Below are 25,576 nucleotides of genomic sequence, written 5' to 3'. Positions count from 1 at the left end.
ATGCTTCCGCCACAATTATTATTTATCACCATTAACTACCACTACATACCACCACATAGAGAGGGGAATTTTCCACTTTTTTAGCTTTTATGTTTTCTTCTCTAGTCGGTGATCTTGATTCTTGTAAAGATTATATGCCTTATAGTCTATTGACAACTATGACCCTTTATACTAAATAATATAAATCCTATAACATGTGTTGATACTTGATATAATAAACTTGAGGGCAAACTAGACATTTGTAATATGATTGCATACACTTTTTAAGTCACTATACAACTATTTGCTCAATCAAAGGATTCAAATTACATAAATTGTAATGAGCATGTCTAGTTCAAAATATTTACATACAAGATCAATGTCATTTGGATTGATTAAGATTCTAACTGCTCTCATCTTCTTCTCAATTGTTCCCTTCAAATCTGGTAAGTATTTGTTTAACTACCTATCTTAACTTGTTAATTACTAGATCTAACTAAGAATTTAATATAATTTGCCTGCAAACTATTAGATCTATTACCCTATTTTACTTGTCAAGATTTGGCAATGGGATATAGTAGCCTAGTTCCACCAAAGAATGAAAAAAAGCACACTTTCATATTAATAATCAACTTCGTTTTAGTTCAGAACAAGTTAGAGTCGACTATATAAAATTCTTTGTATCCACTTTATTTTTGGGCTGAGCCCGATAATTAGAGCAAGAGCCTATTTTTTGTTTGTTTAAACATCTGGTATTCGAAACCTACTGGATCAATTTATTTAGGTCTAGGTCAGGACAAAGGAAATTTTTTATTTATGAAGTTTGAACCCCAGATCTGTGATTAAATAAATGTTAAAGTAGTCTTTGGTACATGTATGTAGAGGGACAGTTTCATGATTGGTGCATAGCTGATAAACAAACACCAGATGATGAGTTGGTTCAAGCCCTGAAATGGGCATGTAAAAATGGAGGAAATTGCTCAAAAATACAAGAGAATCAGCCATGTTACCTCCCAAATACTGTGAAAGAACATGCCTCTTATGCATTCAATAGTTACTACCAAAACATGAAACAAAAAGGGGCTAGTTGCTACTTCAATTCTGCTGCTCTATTAACTGCCCATGATCCAAGTAAGTTTTATTACTAGTGCATTCCCTCCATTCACTTTTCTCTTCTCGAGATTTAAAATATTATATACTAAGCATTTTTAAAATGTATATTTGTAATTGTATTGATATGGAATAAACTGCAACTTATACTAACTTTTACAATTGTGGTGTTACGATTATTATATATGTATACATGCAATAGTTTCTTTTGAAGTTATATGATTAATTAATTGTAATGTATAATAAAATGTTGAAAAGAGAATTTAATTAATTATTTTTTGTCATTTTCTATTGACAGGCCATGATGCTTGCAAGTTTGAGGTTATTCCATGATCAATCTTGTTTCTATTAAATTTGTGTTATTCCTTCTTTTGTCTATGCTTTGATTATTTTACTTACATAAACGAATTTACTAAAATGGAAAGATGTGAGAATTTTGGTTTAAGTAAAAATCAAATTCTACATCCGTCCGTTATTCGATTACCATGTATCTAGCAAGTAATCATGTGGAACTAGTTGAGGTGCCCGATAACAAGAATAAAAAAAGTCTGCAAATACTTTGACACCTTTTACCTTTACTAAGTTGCTCATCCTCAATTTCCTAAGAAAAAAATAATTGTCAATGAAAATATTACATGTTTTCTAGAATTCTTTGTAGTACTTTATATTTTCTAGAACGGCTAACGCACGTCATTAATATTTTGAAGAAATGAAAGAAATTAATTGAATGAAATAACAAAGGAAATTTATTAGTTGGACAATCAATAAGGTTAATCTAGTATTACTAAAGCTTGTTTTTGATACATGACTTGGCATTTTTTTTTTTTTTTTTTTTTTTGGGAACAGACTCTACACGAGGCTCCCACCTCTCGTGCACAGTCAGGGGTTGAGCATCACCCCCAAGCCTTAACATAAAATTAAAACAGAAAAATACAAGGAGGGGGACATAAAGCCTTACCTCCGATCCTATGTTGGTACATAAGTCGGCTAACCTACTAAGGTCGGCTAACTCATCCCCGATACAAAAAAGGGCTAACTATAACTAGAAAGCAGTAAACCTATGAGAGGACTCCTCCTGATACAAATCGACTAAGAAAGCATAAATGAGGGAGACTCTCCCCTTCCATGAGAATACAAGAAAGTAACTTACACTAGTCCTATTCAATTATGCTACGACTCAGGCATAGCTACATTGAGAAGAACAAGTATACGAACCTTCTATCTCGCATGGGTTGAGGAAATTCTTTTCATCTTTGCCCTTTTTAGTCATATCGTACCAAGTAGGTCCAAGGAGTTATGTAGCAACAACAATAGCAGCTAAGGGGGTGAAATGATAGGAAATAAATGGAGCCATAGCAGCCATCTTTCTTGGGGTTGTAGTTAAGGAAGCTGAGGGACAGAGTATGTGTAACATGCATTTTGTATGTGGTGCAGCCCTGACTTGAACAGCTGGTTGTGTGGTTCCAGTGTTGTCGACTGATCAGGGATGTACCTGCACATCTACAATTAAACCAAGAAAGAGTTCCAAGGGTGAATCCCTGGCTTAAATGTATGTCTGAAGGTGCCTTGCACTTTGGAAGGGTCCATTGTTGCTGTTTGATATGCTTGCACATCAGCAAGTAAGCAAGCCAAGAGTTCCAAGTGGAGGTTGTATACTCAGCATTGTGTCTGTTGGTGCTCCATCTTCTTGTCTTCTCAACAATGAAAGCAGTCAAGGAGTTCCAAAATACTTGGATGAAAGGAGGCTGCTGCAGGTGTTGAAGGTATACAACATGTATGCATGGAGAGTTGGTGGGAGTAGGTGAGGCCCTTGCAATTGTGGTTGTTATGTCCCTTTGTCTGTGACTTTGTTTACCTGCACAAACAAGCAAACAAAGAGACAACCAAGTGTGATAGTTGTGGGGTTTGTTGCAAACCTGTAGGCAGCTTCTTGTTGTCTCCAAAGAAGGATTGAGCAGCTCCTTTGAGGGTATCTTATGTGCCTGCACATAACAATTAAAGGAGCCAGGAGGTTCAAGAGTTTTTGGAAGCAGTGGAGCTGCTACAGGTGTTGCAGGGATGGAATGTGTATGGGTGTAGGGATGCTGTGTTGGTGAGTTCCTATCTTTGAAGGATGTTGTCTCTCTGTTGATGCTTTTCATCAGACAGACAGGGGTCTTGGAGTTGATGGTTGTATCTGTGGTGTCTTCTATGTAGTTGTTGTTAGTGCATGTTGATGAATCAATCCAGCAACCTACAACAATACAACAAACAACCAAAGGCAAGAAAGAACTTGCACCAGCTAGCAACAAGGAAAGGACCTCCAAGAGTGCTTTGGAGTCTGTTAGGATTTTCAACGTCGCTCGACTAACGTCTCCAATTTTGACATTTAACTTTCAAATATGTAATTTTGATTCCATTACGTAGGAAATTATAATATTTTAATATATGGAGTAAACATACAAATTTAAGATAACACATGGATAATCAAATGGTTGATAGTACGTTCTAAATATTTTACAAGTAAAGGGATATCAATTGAAGCTTAAATATGCTTAATCAGATATCAAAAACTAAAATCAAAATTTACTAATAATAAAGGACAAAAAGCTGACTACAGTGCAAAGGCTCGCGATTAACCTTTGGCTAAATTGAAAGACATTAGGTTTATTGAAACAAGCCAATGTTCAACATAAAAATTAAATGTATTTATATTCACTGAACCTAAATTACATTTAAAAATCCGAACAATAAGATAATAGCAAACTCTAATTAAGGAAAGAATAACAAAAAGAAGAAGATAACCAGAAGAAGAAGATGAGATAATAAAACATAAAAAAACAAAGCACGGAAATCGGACAACAGACACTATAAATTAAGTTACCTCATAATATATAACAATCTATTGTTTCCGTAATGAGACGCGATATATATCAACTTAGACAAAAACTTGAACGAATATCTTGTTGGGTTGTCCAATTAATTGGCCCATTCACCTTAAGCATTATTTGAGTTATTTGTGTTCACAACATTTATAGTCTAATAAAAATGATTAATTTATAGAAAAAATAATAGAGATTTTAGAACCATATGATCTATTGTGCGTGTGAACAAAATTTGAGTCTAAAATGTGGGGATAAAAGCAGAAGATGAAGCAAAAAAGAGGACCAATTAATACTCACATTTACAAGTATAGTTGTTAAGTATTATTTACTTCATGAATAAGGTAAATGCATGATATTGAAATTTCCATTTTTTCTGACATTAATATTTATGTTCCAACAATATGGAATTTAATCTTGAATATGGGGTTCCTTATCAAGTGGACACATTTCCCAATTCCATTGTTTCAACTTTCAACTATATATACAATCATAAAAGAGGTCTAATTTACATAAGTTACCAAGAATATCACTACATTTTTTAAGAGAGTAGTTTTGAAAATATCCTAAATTTAGCGTGAATTATTAGTTTCGTCTCTGAACTATTAACAAATTTAAAAGGACTGATACTTGACTAATTGAACTTAAATACACCCTTGATCTCGCCACATGGGTGAAATACACCCCTAAATTCTCGCCAATTTTAGGGGTGTTTTCAACACTTCTCTTAGCTTTTTATTAAGAGTCTCACACTCCTACAAGAGTTTGAGACCACTTGCTATGCCATGTGGCAGATCGGAGGTGTATTTAAATTGAGTTAGTCAAGTAAAATTGTGTTTTTAAGGCTGTTAATAGTTCGGAAATGAAACTAATAATTCACACCAAGTTCAAAGGATATTTTCAATACTTCTTTCTTTTTTTTTAACTTGAAAGTGAATAACATTTGGCTAATATACATCCATGGACGTATGTGGTAGCCACATAGGCATTAACACAAGTTAGTTGCTTGAACTTTTCGAAAATATCAAAAAGTATATGTTTGATTCGTCAAAAATAATACATTTTTAAAAAATCAGACACAAGCACAACATTGTTTTAGAGAATTACCCCTCCAAATTATACTTTTGCCTCCAACGTTTGTACAACAAGCTAAGCTAATTAGTTACCAATTGAGAGACAATTATATTTTTGCTAATTTTAGGAAAAGGTATAGCTAGTGAGGCAACACGAGAGAAAAAAATAGTAGTTTAATATAGTAAAATTATAATTTCATAAATGTGTATAGCACACCAAAAGACAACTTAGATGCAATATATAGACAAATTATAAGTCTTGTTGAGTGGTTTATTATAGCATTCAAGCGCTCTATTTTATTGACTATCTACTCCTTCACAGAAAAATAAAAATATTGATTAATTCTTTTTGCTAAGGCTTTTGTAAGGTCCAAATAAATGATCGCTAATATTTTTTTTTTTATCATTTATCGATTTTCATAATCTTTACTCGTTAGAAATTATGAACTAAGAAATAAATGATGATGTTGATGGTGACTAACAGTCAAATAATTATAGCAAGATCTTAACCTGTCGTTTGTTGCCTTGTGCGAATTCAATGTTAACTAAATTATTTTCTAAAAATAATAATATTCAAATGGGCAACTTGTTAGAAGCGTAATAATTCAATGTTTGTTGACCATTTTATTAAAACTATAAATTTAGTAATTTACATTAGGCCTCAAAATTAGCTTATGAAAATATGACTCGTTAAATTTGAGTTAGTTATTGACCTGCAAAATCTAGTAAAAATTGAACTAATATGTAGTTTAAATCAACTTATAAGAAATCTTATTAAATTAAATATGTAAATCAAATCGATGGAAGAATTATTTCTTTTTGATTTTACCACTTTTGCTAGTGGAATGAAGTAGTTGTACCTGCTACTGGATTTGCTTTTCCACTTCACACTTTGAATCATATAAGTGCATAATTTAGCTAGATGACCAAATTTCTTTACGGATATATATCGTTCGATTAATTAATTTATTCATAATTATCTTTTTTTAATCTGAGCTTTGAGAATGGAGTAAAAATATTTGATAAGGAGAAATAATTTTTTTTGAATCAAAATTATCATAAAACAATTTATTTATTTTTTTGAAAAATTCACAACTTTGGCAACCAATGCCCTACCACTTTCATTAAAGTAAAACATCAAGTGTGGTCTTCATTATGATTCTAGCAACTTTGAGATTTTTGTTTCTTTTTTCCATAGCCTATGATCAGTGATCACACACACATTATTGTAAAATAATAATGCAGTGTGAATCTAATGCGATCTAAGTCGATATTTTTTTTTTAATTTTTCAATGGCTGAATCAATTATTGTTGCAAAGTAAATATATCAAACACGAATGAAAAAAATTAAAAAAAACACTGCATAATTTGTCAACAAAATATATATATTTTTAAAAATAATATAAAACTAGAAGATTTTTTATTTTATTTTATTAAACACCTTGTTGTGTCCCGTTTGCTATGCATGGAGATGAAATAATGGTCATAATAAATGTCACTCACCACACTATAATTCAGCAGAAAATTTAAGGCAATTTCTCATCCTTATCTCTCCTTGCACCTTGGGACAAGTAACTGTTGTCACTTCCCAGAAAATCAGTATTACTCCCTCCGCTTCAAGTTAATTGTCATGTTTTTATATCTGAATTTGAATTTGAATTTAATTAAAATTATATTAAATTATATATTTAATATTTTATATTTAAAATTTAGATATTTAAAATATAATAAATATTATAAATTATAATTGTTTTATGCTCATTTGATATGAATTTTTTTTTATAAAATACTAATTATAATTTACATAATTTAACTTTTAAGAAGAGTAACATAATAACTAATATGAGATTGTGGAAATATTGCCTTCATTCAATTGCAAGCTGATCGGGCTCCATTTATTGCTTTTGTTTCCTATCTCCAATTATTGCACACGTGGAGCTTTGTGTGTGAGCGGAATCAGAGGCGGAACTAGAAAGGGCTGTCGGGGTTTCATTGAATCCTCTTTGATCGGAAAATTATAGTACTTTTATATATATATATATATATGTATATATATATTTAAATTTATTTTTTACGTATATCTATAATAATATTGAATCTCCTTTGACTTATTAATGTGTTTATTTTTTAATATTTTGAGCTCATTAATAACAATCTTAGTTAATTACTCTATCGAGTGAGAGAACTCATACTATACCGTTCCTACCTTTTACTGAATTTTATTGAATTCAAGTTATTTGTATTGATAATAAAAATATGGTAATAATACTATCAATATTTTTTATATTATGAATGGATTTTAGTTTGTAAGAGATAGTTGATTACCATTATATTTAGTTCTCCCACCTAGTCTAAGAGAGGAATAATTTTTTTGTCACATTAAGTAATAAACCAAGCTATAAATATCTATGTGATTATAACTCAATGTACTAAAATAATATTTTTAAAGAGTTTAAGTGTTTATAAATATAAAAAATAACATTTTTTTATAGGAAGGACAAAAAAAGAAAGTACCATCACATTTTATGAGAGGGAAAAAATACTCTCTCTATTCCATATTTTAACTGAATTTGTGAGATAATGTAAACATATTAAGAAAAATATTCAAGGACATAATTTGAACCATACTTTTCACTATTGCCCTTTGTAAAATCATAAATATAACTTTACAATCAGTGTGATTTATCTCCTAGAAAATATAAAACTTCAATAAATGAAAGGGTAAATATGGAAAAAGTTTCAAACATTCATCTTAAACTTTGAACAATCCAATTATTTTGAACAATGAAAAATCCCTCAAAAATTCAATTAATATAGAATAGTGGGAGTAATATTTAACAAAAGATTTACCTGTAATTTTCTAATAAGTGACTTAGATTATGTAAATGTATAAAAAGTTAAATTTATTTTTTGCTTAGCAATATTCTTTGTCAAAAAATTAATATATATATATATATATATATATATATATATATATATATATATAATTATAAACATTTTTAATGAAATTTTTGTCTTCTGTTAAATTAGGTACACTTGCCACTCTAAGAGTCCTATAAAGGTGCAGCTAAGCTCCATCACCACATATCTCATAAAAGTCACAATCTATTTCATTCTAAATAATAATTAAAATGTTGCATTAAATATGTGAAGCCCTGTACAGTGAGAGTTTTTTCTATATAAGTGCATGTTTCAACTTTTCTTGGAAAATTGCAATTGCCTTTTTCTTGTTTGTTTACTCTAAGCTAATTAAAAAAAAAAAGAAGCTTTTGAGTTTGTGTTATTAAGAAAAACAAAAGATGAGTTATTTAGGAATAGGAGTTAGTCCTGGAAATGTTCCAGTTTATCATGGGAATAATTTAAAGGTAATTGATAGGAGAGTGAGAGTTACAGAGCTTGTGTTAAGGTGTGTTATTTTTGGTTTAGCAATTCTTGGTGCTATTCTTATTGGGACCGACAAACAAATTAAAGTTATTTTCTCTATTGAGAAAATTGCTAAATTCACTGATATGAAAGCTCTTGTGTAAGTTATTTCTCTTTTCTTGTTTAATTTATTTGACATGTGCTATTTATTTTCATTCCGATTAATTCAAATTTAAATTAGTGTTTGAAAGTTTCACATAAAATAAAGCTCTCTATGTATTAGAGGAGACTTTATTCAAGTTTCGAACTCAAGACCTTTCATGTGTCTGAAAGTTCCACTTGAAATAAGGTTCTTTCTCTTAGAAACGACTCTATTTAAGTCTTGAACCCTAATATCTTTGGTATGTCTCAAAAGTTTTCTATTATAGGTTTGAATACGAGACCTTTGACTTGTGTAGAAGTCTATTTGAAATAAAGCCTTTATAATAAAGGTAATTCTATTCGAGTTTTAAACTTGAGGTATTTGATTTTTTAAAAAAGTTTTACTTGAATTAAAGCGCTCTTTACTAAATGCGACTGATTTTATTAACTTTTAAACTCGAAAACTTAGTCTATTTGAAAGTTGAACTCAATATAAAACGCTCTTTACCTTATTCGAGCTGCAAACTCAAAACTTTAGTTAAAAGTGAATTAATATCAAGCCTTTTGGTTGAGGACAGAGGATCTCAAAACCTGTGGCGGTGATTATTTGGCCCAGTTTTAAGTCTTCAAAGGTTTAAAAAGTGGACTTATGTATATTTGTGCAGGTTTTTAGTGATAGCCAATGGATTAGCTGCTGCCTACTCATTGGTGCAAGTTCTAAGATGCATTTTGAGCATGATTAGAGGAAGTGTTCTCTTCAATAAACCATTGGCTTGGGCTATTTTTTCTGGTGATCAGGTAAATTTATATCAAATTGCTAGTTATTATGTTCTTTTTTTTTTTTAGTTTTTCACTAGAGTATTCAATATTTATATTGGAATCCGATCAATTCAGATTTGTGGCCGGAAATCTCCCAAAATAAGTGACCCTATGCCCAGATTTTGAGCGTGAAACCTCTTGTTGATAGCTCTTATTTAATTATTATGAAACTTAAAGTCTAGTAGTAATAGTTCTTGGGAAACAAGAGTAGTTGTAGCAATAACGATTTCTTCTAGGATAAGGCTGCAAAATCAATGTTTTGTTTGTAGTGGAATCATTAAATTCATACAGTTCATAACTCATACAAATTTCAGAAGTGAGTCACAACCCAAATAAATGTACTGTTCTATGACCAGTCTAAGCATTATATATATATATAACAGTTTTGGTCCAAATTCAACTAGTCAATACTTCATAGTCCAAATTAAACATAGATTTATATGAGAAATGACTAAAATCTCAACAAAAAATAATCAAAACTCAAATGGATAGAATATATGGTCCAATTATATAAACTTTTTCTTTTATCATTACTTTCATGATCACGTCTCGTAACACGGCAACACCCATACTAATATTGAAATAGTTCATCATTAGAGATGTCTCCACTAGTGTACCTTTTTTTCCCTTCAAATTCAACATAGATTTATATGCTTAAAACCACTAAAATTTCAACAAAAAAGAAACAGAACTCGAACGAATAAAACAAATGTTCCAACTACATGACTTCTACTACGACATCGCCCATATTATTGAAATGGTTAATTAGTAAAGATTCATCCCCATGGGTGCCCTTTTATAATTCTTATTTCTATCACATCATTCCTTCTTTTGGTCTATTTACATTTTAAAAAATGCATAACGCTTTCCTACAGTTTAAATTCTGAATCTGTCACTGAAATATCATTTTTTTCTCAAATTTGCAGTTGATGGCCTACTTGACACTGACCGCCGTTGCTGCGGCCGCGCAATCGGCGGTGTTTGCCAAGTTAGGGCAAACAGAATTACAATGGATGAAGATATGCAATATGTATGGGAAATTTTGTAACCAAGTTGGAGAAGGAATTGCAAGTTCTTTAATAGTGAGCCTTAGTATGATAGTTCTCTCTGGCATTTCTGCTTTTAGTCTCTTTCGTTTGTATGGAAATAGTAAAGGAAAAGGCAATGCAATATAATAATGTAATGTAATGTAACTTTGGTGGATTTCCCTTTTGGTCTTTTTTTTTAGATCTTTTTTTGTGGGATGTTGTAAAATAAATCAAAGACCAAAGATGGTGAGATTATTATAATCATTTCATGTTTGCTTGATCATAGTTAGCTTTTATCATTCCTTATATGATATGTTAATTTTATTTGCTTGCTTTCATAAGTTCATCAATTGTTATATATTACAAACACATTACATATGAGGTTATATTCAACAAATTTGTTTTTTTTTTAATTAATTAAGATGTGTGAAATTGAATATATGTTTGAATATAAAATATTATATTTATATATAAATGTTGAATGATTAATGTTATTTTCTCAATTTCTGATATATTTAATATTTATTTTTATTAAAGAATATATTAAGAAAGTAATGTAAATATTATATTCGCAATATACAAGGTAGTAAGGTGGTGGTTTTGATGGAGAAAGTGATCGACCATGGTGGTGACGGTTGTGAACTCGTGATGGTGTAGGTGATTGATGGTAGTAGCTAATGACAACGATGGGTTGGTGGTTGCTAATAGTGATATGATAGTTGGAAGTGCTAATGATTGTGATGGTTGAAGGTGTGGTTAGTGATAGTGACTAATGATGATAGTGGTTGATAATGATGGTTGTACAATGGTGGTACTCGACGATTGTTGTGAATAAAGTAATGGCGAAAAATTATCTCACAGATCTTTAACTGAATAATCTCTCTTAATAATTTTGAAACTTTGTTTAAAATTGAAATAATTTTAATTAGTTTAAGCGGTTCGATAAAAATATAGTGTTAGAAAACGGTGCATAATTGTGAAAAATATTTGTATCGCTTCAATTTTATTGAATGTGTATTGGAGTAGACGATTAGTAGACTGTGAATACAACTTAATTCATACTACTTTGCATTTTTGAATTAAACATTGTTACTTGAAATATAATCTAAATTTGGTATCAAAGTATGAAAGCAATTAATGCTTAACCAAATTAAATTAGAGTAACAAAGCATTGAATGTTTTCCCTCTTTTGTAATGTTTGATTTCTACAAAATATAACGCACAAAAAGGTAATTTTTTCTTCCTCTTTTTTCACAGAGTAAGTCTTAGGTTTTCTCAAATTCTTACAACCTTTCACAGCCATTGAAGAAAATCAAGAACAAAAAAATGGTAAAAACAATTCTTCTCCTTTTTCTAGTTTTTTTGGGGGGGATTTATGTTGGATTTCTTCTCTCATTTGTTGTAAATTTATTCTTTTACTTTTCGATTCCGATTTAGTTGAATTCAGTTATATAAATCTTATATATCATCCAAAGGGGGTTCATCCTAATTTCATCGTTGGCGGTCAGACTACCACAACCAATTTCGTTTATTTGGATTTTGGTAGTACTCTAATTTGTGTCTACTGAGAATTTTAGATAAAAGTTTACTTTTTCCTTAATCAATGGATAAGAAAGGGTTTTGATTCTTTAATTTTTTTTTGGAGGGGGGGGGGGGGGGTTAAGTTACAGAAGTCACAAAAAGGTAGGGATATTCAATACTCATACCAATGAGAAATGATACAAAATAATTGAGGTGTGTGCTAGTTGGCTAATAAAAAAAAATTCTCCCAAACACCCTATTTCCCTATAAAAAAAAATCGATTAGAATCATGGACTTGTAGTTACTTTTTCCTTGTCCTTTTATTTTTATTAAAAAAGAAAAAAATATTCCCGTTGTTTGTACAATTTAATTAGATTACTTTGCTTGTTCTTGTTAAGAAAAATCAAATTACTTAATTAATTTTTTAAAAATTACAAGCCACTAGAAAGGTGAAACACTTCATATTTATCTAAAAAAATAGAGATTCTTTTGTGGTCTCAGGTAAAATTACTTTTCTTTTGTTATTATAAATAAATTGAGGAGAATGATAGTGATTTGTTTTCGTGGAATTAGTTGAGGCGTATACAAGGTGACCTAGCTAATACCATTATTAAAAACTGACAGTGATTTGTTTTGTCGAGATGTGTGTAAGCTAGCTAGTCTGGATATTTACAGGAAAATGATGATGATTTGTTTAATTTATTTTTTTCTTCGAAAAATTCGCAGACAACATCAAAAAGAGTTGCAGAGAGGAAAGTGGCTAAGTTTGAGAAGAACATAACAAGAAGAGGATTGAATCCTCTAACAGGAAAGAACAAAATGGAACCAGCACACATTGTTCTTGCACTCTTTGCTGTTTTGGTCGTTGGATCTTGTAAGCTTTTCTATAACAACGTTTCACTATAATGACCAGGTTCTTCTGGAATCGCTTTTTCATATTATGTTATAATATATGTTTTCTATACAACATAATTAAGTTATGTGATTTTCTAATACTTTTTCTTGTTGGCTTGTCAATCAATATCAAAGTCATAAGTTGTGTATATATAAATATACTGTCAAACCTCTCTATAGCAACTGTCATTTATAACAACGCTATTTCATTCTAACAATTTTTTCTTGTTATGTTATGTTACAAGTATGTTCTTTATAATAGCATTTTTCCATAGCAACCAACAGAATCCAAACATGATGCCGTTATTAGAGAGTTTTGAATATATATAATTTTCAATTATGGATGTATCCTTGGGCAAGGGCATCAATTGAATCTCCTTCATTGAAAAATCGTAGTGTGTCAATAAAGCAAAAGCAACTTTTGTTTTTTGATATTTGTGAATTGTTGAATCCCCTTGATATAAGAAAATATTTTAGGATGTGATAATAAAGTGTTCTGAAATTGCTTTAGGTCGTAAGTTCAAATCCTAAATATGATACTAAAGTATTTTCTCAAATCTTGTATGAATTTCTTGCTCCGTCATCACTATAGTTCTCATTGAATTCACATGAACCTTTCACATCCCATTAAATCGATCGATTCGCGATGTAAAAACGTTATTTATTTATTTATGAACTCTTCATTTCTCAAATTGATGGGATAAATCCTTTTGTTTTTTCCTTTTGGATTTGCAGTTGTTTTCCAGGTTGTGAAGATGGCTATTAATGGTGGGAACAATGAAGATTGAAGCTCTTAATTTCTTCACAAGAATGCAACATTAAGATATCTTTTTACAATTAATCTAAGAGTTACATTTTCAAACAAACTCTAAATAAGTTGTTACAACATTCTCTCTTGCTTGATGCACTTTTGATCCCTTTGACTGTGAATTTCTACAAATTATTTAGTGTTATGTCATTCCATTATCGATGAGTTATGTTAAATTTGTATTCTTCATCCATATTGGATGGTAATATAGTTCTAAATATTGTGCATATTTCTTATACAAAGGGACCAAAATCACACATTTTTAAAGTTAAATGTGCTCAGTCATATATCACAAGGACCAAAATCAAAATACATTAAAAATCGATGGATTAAAAGTGCAATTATCACAATGAATTACGATCGATGAGCCCAATCAAATATATTTTAAACAATTGATTTCAAAATCAAAGGCAAAAGCTTTTATCTTTTGATACCATGGTCCAAACAACTGCTTTCCAGTTTTTTAAAACCATAGATCATCTATGGAAAAAACATGATCTATTTAATAGTTAGAATTCTTAAAATTGCGACGGTTCATATCATCAAATAAATCCTTTCCAATTTTGGGAGTGTACTTATGTGGTATCACCTATATGACAATATTTGCTTGAGCTGAGAGTCTATCCGAAATAACTACTCTACCTATGTGTAGGTAGGAATAAGGTTTGCGTACACACTACTCCATTGTGGGATTCCACTGAGCATATTGTAGATTTGTTGAAATACGATCTTAAAAATGCAATTTTAGCCTCCAAACGTGCATTTTATTAACAGATCATACCAACAAAATGTATGCTGATTACATGGTCTAGGCAGCTCAATCAGATTGAGTTTCTGAAATACATCGAAAAGGAGAGAATTGGACGGAAAATTGAGACAATGCGATCACCAAGAATGTCGTCAACCAGCAAGCTGTTGATTCAAGGCTTTGTGGCCCTCAAGAAGCATTGTCAGGATTGAGGGCAACTTAGTAGAACTTATTGTGAACCTGCTTTCCGTAAGTACATTTGCTTTCATGAGAACTGCGAGCTGCACGAGTTGCTTTGTTGCCTGTATTGGAACATTGGCGACAATCTGAACTTTTCGACAACTTCCTTGCACAGGAATTGTAGCTGGCCTCATGATACACTTGAATGTTGTTTTTTACCAAATCTTTAGCATCAGGAGAATTGAAGTCATCAAATTCCTAAAAGATAACATGTTAGACAATGAAACACGAGTCACCTTATTTATAAGAGCATAACACTATGTGTCGAGAAGATATTTCAAAGCAATTGCAAATCAGAAATGCCCCGCCACGAAGGGCTTTCACTGATAATGTTCAAATTTCACAAACAAAAGAGCGCCAAGTATTTCACAGGTCATGATCACTCACCTTGGACTTTGTCTTGGCATAATAAGGTGTTAAGCAGGGGTTTACATCCTTGAGAAACATGTCATCTGGACTACCGGGAATTGTGTGATCCTCAGAGCTGAACTCCTAATAGAAACAAATAAACCTAATTACTCCCCTGAAGCGAATGCCTAACATGCACATTCATGTCACATTTCTTTTGAAAGGATGATAACTTACGACCAGAATAATGGCGTAAAAGGATATTATCTAAGCTTATATCGATAATTTGTTCAAATTCACAACAAACTTCGTGTTGCATTAGAAAAATTTTGCACATTATTTAGATATATTTACCAGAGAATTAGCTGCTTCTTCTTGATCATATTCTGGAGGGCTACCAAAAGAGTCATAGCTCCCTCTTATAGCATATTTATCTGCTTTGACCTGTGAAAATTATAGTATCAGCCATTTTCTATAACAATCTAATGCTGATCTATTGATAAATTACCAAAGATATTTGCTTTATTACATCCAAAGCACATGAGGACCAAACCAACGGACTTGTCAAAATTGCAGTAGCAACAGTGTAGCATAATTAAAAGAAACAAAAGAGTTTTACACCAAAGAGCAGGCAAATGGGATTCCTTACCTTTGTTTCACCTTACTGGACAAGCAAAAAGCCCTCTTGAGCAATTTATCACTACAGGCTATATGGGTAAAAAAAATGATGCAAAATCACAACATATAGCTCCCTCCAAATCATTTATAAGAAACGCAGAAGCGATAGTTTGACTATCAACAGGCTAAAGAACAAATATGGAAGACGCATATATCAACTAGATCCATATAGTGTTCTTCCATATTTTTCATCATGATGGAGCTAGCAGAAACCAAGAACGATACTGACTTTTTCATGACATGAAGCCTTTGTGGTTCATCTGTGAGGTAGAAAAATCATATTATTCTCTGTAGTATCCTTATTGGATATATTTAAGAGTTCATGGAGCATTCGAACAAGAAGGTTCTCGTTCTCTTAGCCAGTAGATAATAAGGTTAGTGATATCAACAGAAAACATGTCTGAGTTTAACTAGTTTTTGTTTATCGTGCAGCTTTTCAAAATACACGATAGATTGGAATTTGGGGTTTAGACAATAGAGAGATCCCAACAAACAGTCCAAATGATTCATATGAAGCAGAAGGCAGACAATAATGACTTCTTGTTACCTCAGCGAGATCTTCGGCTAGGCATTGTAGTTGCCCGGTAAGAGAAGTGACCTGCCTTTGAAGATTTGGTATAAGCTGCTTTGCCTGTTTGAGTTCTGAACCCTGCTTTTCCAAAAGATCCTGAACTTGAGAATTCATAACATCTGGGAACAGTATGGAATTTTTGAGTGACTTTATCTCTTCCCTTTGCTTTAAGCACAGGTCCTTAAGCTTCTCAACCTGTCAGTATTATGTGCAAATCAGGAAATGAAGCAAAGAGGTAGCATAAGCTCAAAGCATCAATTCCTTTATGTAACCTCAGAAGATTAACTCGATTCACGTTGAAAATTGCAGGGAGGAAAAAATGGGAACAGCTTTGGATTGTTTGTTTTTCTGTTCAAACTCCAACACCGCCCCCATAACATGGAAATTCCCAGAAAGAAAAGGAATAAACACCATTAAAAAGTTATACAATAAAGAATTGTATAAACCAAATCCACAACATACAAACACATTCAATTAGAAATCAAGCATAATTCTGGCTCATCAATAAACAACCAATAATAACATAAATGTGCCATGTTGACCAACATAATTACATCATTCTTTTAGACTATCAACCATCTACACCAGATACATTTTACAACAACAAATGTACCATCTTGATGTGCAAATCTACGCCTCCACTATTCTTGAAAATCCACATATCAAATGATGAACTCTTTGACTGAAAATAGACAAAAAAATTGCACCTTGACATAAAATGTACCAAAAAATTCAAAAGGCCACAACTTTTGAACAAATTCATGAACAAGCTGTTGGCCAACCCATTCCATTCAAAGTTAGTCTCCAATTATTAAGATGCACAGAGAAAGCTTCCTTCTACATTAGAGAGAAAGGGGTAAAATATCAAAAATTATGACAGAATGCAAGATAAAACTATACGGTATACAAATATAGCACCACTTACTTTTTCTCTTCAATCATCAACTAAAGTAACATACGCATATATTCAATTAGAAAACATGAATAACTCACTAATTGTTATACCACCAACGTGCCATCAAAAATGATATCATCACACATTTTGCAACAATAAAAATGTCATCTTGAACAAAATAATTGCAGCATTTTTTAGATTATAAACCTCCAAAACCAAATACATTGACTACCACTTTCATGGACTAAGTTATGATGCCACTTTACACCTCCAATGTTCTTAAAATTCTACATACCAAAACTAAAATCTTTGAATTAAAAATCCATAAAGTTTGCATCTTTGCCCAAAAATTTAACCAAATAATTCAGAAAGGCACAGCTTTTAAACAAATCCCAAGCTGTTTATCAAAATGTTTAAATCAAAGTTAGCCTCTAAATGTTTAATTTATGCAAATAACAAAACAAGATCCAAAAGCAACACTAAAATACCTCTCGATGTTTCTCCTCGAGCATCAACTTAAGCTCAACAATCTGATCCTCCTGCTCCTTATTCATACTTAACAACTCCCTCTCACTTCTAAGAACCATTCCTAATGTCCTTGTATTCCCCTTAACCTCCGTCAACGCCTTCTTCGCGCTTCCTTCGTCTTTTTTCACACCACCAGCAGCAGCAGAAGAAGAACCTTTAAACAATTTCTTATGCAAAGAACTCAAACCACTGCCCCTTTTCGCTGTTTTCTTCAAATCTTCAGCTATAAAATCCACAGGAATAACCAATTTCAAATCACCCTTTTTCTGCTGCTTTGTGGCAGATTTGTGTTCAACAAATTTCTTGACCATTGAGCTGAAATTGGATTGATGGGTAGTTTGAGTAACCCCATTTGAACCTTTCTTGATTTTGATTAGAGCTGTGTTTTGGGTTTTTGATGTGAGGTCTATAGAGGAAGAAGGGTCAGATTTAGTGGAAGATCTTGAAGAATCAAAAGATGTTTTAGCATAGCGAGATGATGGCTTGATTAAAGACATTGTTGGGGTTGTCAAAGTTTGAATTTTGGAGAGATTAAGGTTTGAATTTTAGAATAGAGAGAGCATTTTCTGGGTTTATTGTAACTGTGTGTATGTGTGAGAGGGGTGAAGAAGAAGATAGTTTGGCGCTGGCTGAATTCAAATTTTTGGGAGCGTTTACACTTGGGAGATTTTTTTAGAATTATCACATGATGCTAATAAATTACGCTAGGCCGGCTCAAAATCAAACCGAAATCGATAATCTGAATCGAAAAAAGGTTATTGTTTTATTAATAATGTGTTATTAGTTTAACAATTTTGATAACGGTTTTAATTTTTTTTATTATTGAATTATCGGTTTTGAACGATTGTAGGTTTTTTTTAATGGATTAATCAATAATCCGATAGTAAATTAAATAATTATATTTGTATCATTGGTATATAAAGTCTCCAACAATGGTATTTCTCCGTAAACCTCATTTGAAATATCAAATGATACGATTACGATAGTATAATATTGTGACAATCCAAGCCAATGAAATGCTCCATGCATGTACAAATGCCAAACAATCCCTACCAGATGGCACACCATTAATTAAAGTTGCTCATATTGAAATCAAGAACTAATGCTATATGTGCATATATAGTACTTCTTTGTTGATTGAGATTAGAAATGAAATGCATGAGATGTTTTACTTGAATCAGAGATTACTAGCTAGAATGGACGCTGAAACTATTATACATTTAAAGGTAAGCACATTAAAAGTAATATACTTTCAAAAAGTAACATTTTTTGAAAGTCTTTATTTAAATATTCAAATGATTAAATTTATCTCCAGTTCCTTCGATTGAACCTTTTTTTACCACTCTATGTCTCATTTAACACATGTACGTGTACTGTCCCATCTTGGTTCAGAGTGAAAGCAGAAGATTAACTATAATTAGATAGATAAGGAAATTAGAGAGGGTAAATACTATGAAATTTTTACTCACAACCAAATAATTAATAGCATTTTAAAATTTAAATTATCTATTGACCAAAAGTCATAAAATCCTAACTTCTGACTTATTTTTGTTATTTTAATTTACAAATAAGTGCTTGAAATATATTTTGTTTTACCCAAACGCTATACAACAACACGAACATATTCAAACACTATAAAAATGTTGAATTAAAAGCTACTTTAGCTTAAATCCAAACAGGCTCTTAATGTCTCTTTGATTGCTTGTTTGGAAGGAAGTTATATCATGATTTTTTAATTATTATTATTTATTTAATCGAATATGATTTTAGAAAATAAAATTTAAAAAAATCGGGATTAGCCATCAATTTATTCTTTTCTACACGTCAGGTGTAAAATAAATATATTGAAATTAAATAAACTAGATGGTTCGATATGCCAATTAGAGTATTATTTTTTTCCTTTAATATTTTATAATATTTTAAATTACAAAAATCAATATTATAGTGATTGTTACCTTTAGAAGACATTTAAAGTTAAAGACGTTTAAGTTTAATTATTTAATAATCTAATTAGTTTGAGCTTAAAATGTTTAATGAGACATTTTAAAAAATTGAACACAATTGTACAAAGTCAATATTAAAACATGGTTGATTCAAATTGAAGTGAATTAGACAAATTAAAAAATAAATAGTAACTGTACTGTTTACAATTTTTTATTATAATTACATCAATAATAAAATTTTAAAAATATGTGTATAATTATTAGTAAGAGATTAGCGACAAACTATAAAAATAAATGCATAATTTTTTCAATATTTTACTCACGGTTTCTTCCAAATGTGCTATTGGCGGTGCTTCTTACAATTAATATTAACATTTTACATCGCCCTCATCACAATTAATATTAACATTTTAACGTATGTATGTATCTCCTTCATCTTTTGTCTGCTCCGTGCTTTTTGTTCTTCGTTTAATCTGTCGAATTTATTTCTTTTATAAAGTGCAATATTAGTGTGCAAAGACTATAGGAATTATCGAAATATTATGATGGTTTCGTTTCTTACCTTTGTTGTTGGTCAATCATGATTTAATATTCTAAATTCTCCGAAAAATATTCATAATCTCAATTTTGACTTAACCCATAACTTAATTTTGGAAGATATGACACTCCAATTCCTCTTCAGGGTCTGTGGCACCGTAGAAAGACCTAGAAAAAAAATATTATATTAAATCGACTCCTGTGATATTTTGTATTAAAAAAATCCTTATCATTTTAGATATTGCAAAATTTAAAAAAAATTATATTTGGCATATGTGAAATAATTATAATAAAGAATAAATAGTTACTATTATCATTGCTTAGTGATATTTATAAAATTATATGTATTAGAAAGTTTGTAATCACAAACATTTACTTATAAAACTAAACATGAAGATATGAGATTTATCAATTTCATATGGCATTCACATGTCAACAGGCAAAAAAAAAAAGTTTGCTGACCAGATACTGGTCTATGAATATTTTGGTGAACTAGTTTTCTGTCAATTTTTCTTCGAAATCATTATGGGACCCTCCGTAGGTAATCAGGGGATTAGTATGTGCGGCGTCGGTATGACCCACGACGCATTCATAGCATTTAAGGACCGCACAAGCAGATTAGGTGATTTTCTCTTTTTTGTGTGTGTGTTAGCCCATTAATATTTTGGTGAATTAACTTTCGATCGATTTTTTTCTTCGAAACCATTATGGTACCCTCCGTAGGTACCCGAGGGATCAGTACGTGAGGCGTCTTCACGATCCACGGCTCATTCATGGCATTTAGGGGCCGCACAAGCAGAATTAGACAATTTTCTGATTCTTTTCGTGTGTGTTAGCCATGAATATTTTGGTGAACTGGCTTCCAGTCTATTTTTCTTCGATACCGTAATGGGATCCTCACTAGTGGGATCAATACGTGCGGTATCGGCATGATCCATGGTGCATTCACAGCATTTAGGAGCCGTACAAACAAAATTAGGCGATTTTTCTAATTTTTTCATGTGTGTTAGCCCATGAATATTTTTGTGAATATCTTTTAATTAAAAAAAAGAATATTTTGTGAATAGGCTTCTGATCAATTTTTCTTTGAAACCGTCATGGAACCTTCGTATGTACCTGGGAGATCAATACATGCGGCATGATCCATGACACATTCATAACATTTAGGGGCGGCATAAGGCAATTTTCTAATTTTTCGTGTGTGTAAGCACAAGAATATGTTGGTGAGCGGGCTTTCGATCGATATTTCTTCGAAACCGTTATGGAACCTTCCATAGTTATCCGAGGGATCAAATCATGCGGTACGATTCACACCGCATTCATAGCATTTAGGAGCCGCACAAGCGGAATTAATCAATTTTCTAATTTTTTCATGTGTGTTAGCCTATGAATATTTTGGTGAATTAGCTTTCAATCAATTTTTCTTCGAAATCATTATAGGACCCTCCATAGGTATTCAGGGATCAGTACATGCGGCATCGGCACGATCCACGATACATTCATAGCATTTAGAGGCCACACAATCAAAATTAAGCGATTTTTTAATTTATTCGTTGTGTTAGCCTATGAATATTTTGGTGAATAGGCTTTTGATCGATTTATCTTCGAAACCATTATGGAACCCTCCGTAGATACCCTAAGGATCGGTATATATAGCTTCGACATGATCCACAATATATTTATAGCATTTATGGATCGCACAAGCGGAAATACGCGATTTTCTAATTCTTTTCGTGTGTATTACCCATGAACATTTTGGTGAATTGAATTCTGATTGATTTTTCTTCAAAACCGTTATGGGACCCTTCATAGGTACCGGTAACATCAATGTTTGCAGCATTGGCACAATCCATGACTCATTTAAAGCATTTAGGAGCCGCACAAGCGGAATTAGAGAATTTTCTGATTCCTTTCGTGTGTGTTAGCCAATGAATATTTTAGTGAACTGACTTTCGATTGATTTTTCTTTGAAGCCATTATAGACCCTCTATAGGTACCAAGGGATCAGTATGTGCAGTGTCGGCACGATTCACGATGCATTCATAACATTTAGGGGGCGTGCAAGCGAAATTAGGCAATTTTTTTATTTTTTCATATTTGTTAGCCCATGAATATTTTGGTGAACTGACTTTCGGTCGACTTTTCTTTGAAATCATTATGGGACCCTCCGTAGGTATCCGAGGGATTAGTACATATGGTTTCAGCATAATTCACAGCGCATTCATCGCATTTAGTGGTCGCACAAGCAGAATTAGGTAATTTTTTTTTATTTTTTTCGTGTGTGTTAGCCAATGAATATTTTATTGAATTGGCTTCCAGATGATTTTTCCTCAAAATCGATATAGGACCCCTCATAAGTTCTCGAGGGATGAGTATGTACTGCGTAGGCACGATCCACGGCTCATTCAACACATTTAAGCACCATCATAAGCAAAATTAGGCGATTTTATAATTTTTTTCATGTGTGTTAGCCTTTGAATATTTTGGTGAACTCACTTCTGATAATTTTTTTTGAAGTCGTTATGGAACCCTCCGTCGGTACCTGAGGGATTAGTGTGTGTGGATTCGACATGATCCACGGTGCATTAATAGCATTTAGGGGCTGCACAAGCAGAATTAGGTGATATACCTCATTTTTTTATGTGTGTTAGCCCATTAATAGTTTGGTGAACTGTCTTCCAATTGATTTTTCTTCGAAACTGATATGGGATCCTCAGTAAGTACCTGGAGGATTAGTATGTACAGCGTCGGCACGATCCACATTGCATTCATAGCATTTAGGGCCCCCCACAATCAAAATAAGGCGATTTTCTAATTTGTTTCGTGTGTGTGAGCCCGTGAATATTTTAGTGAACTGGCTTCTGATTAATTTTTCTTCAAAACCATTATGGAATCCTCCGTAAGTACTCGAGGGATCAATATGTGTGGAATATTTACGGGTTGCACAAGCAAAATTAGGTAATTTTAGATTTTTTCGTGTATGTTAGCTAATGAATATTTTGGTGAACCAGCTTTCGGTCTAATTTTCTTTGAAATCATTATGGCACCCTTCGTTGGTACCTGAGGGATATGTACGTGCCAGATCGACATGATCCACGGTGCATTCATAGCATTTAGGGTCCGCACAAGTAGAATTAGGCGATTTTTTAATTTTGTTTTGTGTGTGTTAGCCTATGAATATTTTGGTGAACCGGCTTTCAATAATTTTTTCTTCAAAATCATTATGGGACCCTCTGTAGGTACCCGGAGGATCAGTAACTGCGACATTGTTATGATCCACAGTGCATTCATAATATTAGCCCATAAATATTTTGGTGAGCTGACTTCTAGTTGATTTTTCTTTGAAATTGTTATGGGACCCTTCGTAGGTACCCGAGGTATCAATACGTGCGGTTTTAGCATGATCCACGGTGCATTCAATAGCATTCAGGGACCGCACAAATGGAATTAGGCAATTTTCTCATTTTTATTATGCGTGTTAGCGCATAAATATTTTTGTGAACTAGTTTCTAGTCAATTTTGCTTTGGAACCGATATGAGATCCTCTGTAGGTACCCATGGGATCAGTTTGTGAGACAAAGGCACGATCCATGGTGTATTCATAGCATTTATGGCCGCACAATCAGAACAAATCAATTTTCTAATTTTTTTCGTGTGTGTTAGCCCATGAATATTTTGGTGAATTAGCTTTCGATCGATTTTTATTCAAATCCATTATGGGATCCTCCATAAGTATCCGAGGGATCTGTACGTGTGGCGTCGGCATGATCTACGGTGCATTCATAGCATTTATGTGGTCGTACAAGCGAAATTAAGCAATTGCCTCATTTCTTCGTGTATGTTAGCTCATGAATATTTTGGTGATATGGCTTCCGGTTGACTTTTTTTTGAAATCATTATGTGACCCTCTGTAGGTATCCTAGAGATCAATATGTGCAACTTTAACACAATCCACGGTGAAATAATAACATTTAGTGGCTGCAGCTTTTCTCATTTTTTTCGTATTTGTTAGCCCATTAATATTTTGGTGAACTGAATTTCAATCGATTTTTCTTTGAAACCGATATGGGACACTCCGTAGGTACTTGGATGATCAGTAAGTCTGGCATCAGTATGATCCATGGTGCATTTATAGTAATTAGGGGCCGCACAAATCGAATTAGATAATTTTCTTATTTTTTTCGTGTGTGTTACCCTATGAATATTTTATTGAACTTGCTTCCAGTCGATTTTTGTTCGAAACCATTATCGAACCCTTCATAGGAACCAGATTGATCAGTACATGTAGTGTTGGAATTACCCAGGGCTCATTCAAAGCATTTTGGGGCCACACAAGCGAAATTTGGGGATGTTCTAGTTTTTTTATGTGTATTAGTCCATGACTATTTTGGTAAATTGATTTTCTATCGATTTTTCTTCAAAATCCTTATGGGACCCTCCGTAGGTACCGAGTGATCAGTTTGTGCAGCGTCAGCACAATCCACGGTGTATTCAAAGCATTTAGAGCTCGTATAATCAGAATTAAGCGATTTTCTAATTTTTTTCATGTGTGTTAGTCAATGAATATTTTGATGTACTGTATTGCGATCGATTTTTCTTTGAAACCATTATGAGATCTTTCGTAGGTACTTGAGGAATCAGTACGTGTGGCGTCGGCATGATCCAAGTGCATTAATAGCATTTAGGAGCCGTACAAGTGTAATTAGGTAATTTTCTCATTTTTTTCGTGTGTGTTAGATCATGAATATTTTAGTAAACTAGTTTTGATTAATTTTTCTTTGAAACCATTATGGAACCCTTCGTAGGTACCTGGGGGATCATTATGTGTGTCTTTAGAATGATCCAAAGATCATTCAAAGCATTTAGAGGTCATACGAATGAGGCGATTTTCTAATTTTTTTTCATATGTGTTAGCTAATGAATATTTTGGTGAACTGGATTCTGATTGATTTTTCTTCGAAACTGTTATGATACCCTCAGCAGGTAGAGGCAGATCAGTTAATGCATTGTCGACATGATCTACGGGGTATTCATAACATTTAAAAAATGTACAAGCAAAATTAGGTGATTTTATGATTTTTTTTCATGTATGTTTGCAATGAATAGTTTGGTGAACTGGCTTCTAATCGATTTTTCTTTGAAGTCATTATGGGAACGTCCGTAGGTAACCGACGGATCACTATGTACGCCTTTGGTATGATAAACAACACATTTATTTCATTTAGGGCCCGCACAAGCGGAATTAGGTGAATTTCTAAATTTTTTTCGTGTGTGTTAGCCCATGTATATTTTGATGAACTGGCTTCTAGTCAATATTTTTAAAAATCATTATGAGACACTCTATAGGTACATGGGGGATATGTACGTGCGGCATCAATTTGATCCACGGTGCATTAATTGCATTAAGGGCCGTAGAAGCAAAATTAGATAATGTTTTTGAATTTTTTCGTGTGTATTAGCTCATTAATATTTTGGTAAAGTGGATTTCGAT

The 25,576-nt window shown here is 32.3% G+C and overlaps 3 protein-coding genes and 1 long non-coding RNA gene across 4 annotated transcripts; 3 read left to right on the top strand and 1 right to left on the bottom strand.

Annotated features, from left to right (window-relative positions):
- Positions 1-238: 238 nt before the first annotated feature.
- LOC129885671 (glucan endo-1,3-beta-glucosidase 4-like) lies at positions 239-1,693 on the top strand. Its single transcript, XM_055960042.1, has 3 exons — positions 239-425; positions 862-1,110; positions 1,388-1,693. The coding sequence occupies exons 1-3, from the start codon at positions 320-322 to the stop codon at positions 1,420-1,422; spliced, it is 390 nt and encodes a 129-aa protein (XP_055816017.1). The 5' UTR covers positions 239-319; the 3' UTR covers positions 1,423-1,693.
- A 6,536-nt stretch (positions 1,694-8,229) lies between these two features.
- On the top strand, positions 8,230-10,652 carry LOC129885664 (CASP-like protein 2B1). Its single transcript, XM_055960030.1, has 3 exons — positions 8,230-8,546; positions 9,193-9,325; positions 10,273-10,652. Exons 1-3 carry the CDS (start codon positions 8,323-8,325, stop codon positions 10,519-10,521), a joined length of 606 nt encoding a protein of 201 aa, XP_055816005.1. The 5' UTR covers positions 8,230-8,322; the 3' UTR covers positions 10,522-10,652.
- Positions 10,653-11,598: 946 nt separating this feature from the next.
- On the top strand, positions 11,599-13,755 carry LOC129885658 (uncharacterized). The gene is made up of 3 exons (XR_008766100.1): positions 11,599-11,703; positions 12,622-12,769; positions 13,525-13,755. It is a non-coding gene; the product is annotated as an uncharacterized LOC129885658 (long non-coding RNA).
- A 525-nt stretch (positions 13,756-14,280) lies between these two features.
- Positions 14,281-18,275, bottom strand: LOC129885648 (uncharacterized). Its single transcript, XM_055960009.1, has 5 exons — positions 17,566-18,275; positions 16,159-16,377; positions 15,288-15,377; positions 14,973-15,077; positions 14,281-14,783 (listed from the first exon to the last, which is right to left on the bottom strand). Exons 1-5 carry the CDS (start codon positions 18,100-18,102, stop codon positions 14,565-14,567), a joined length of 1,170 nt encoding a protein of 389 aa, XP_055815984.1. The 5' UTR covers positions 18,103-18,275; the 3' UTR covers positions 14,281-14,564.
- Positions 18,276-25,576: the final 7,301 nt, after the last annotated feature.

The sequence above is a fragment of the Solanum dulcamara genome, chromosome 1 (genome assembly GCF_947179165.1).
Source record: "Solanum dulcamara chromosome 1, daSolDulc1.2, whole genome shotgun sequence".
Classification (NCBI taxonomy): domain Eukaryota; kingdom Viridiplantae; phylum Streptophyta; class Magnoliopsida; order Solanales; family Solanaceae; genus Solanum; species Solanum dulcamara.
This window is presented reverse-complemented; position numbering and strand designations above follow the sequence as displayed.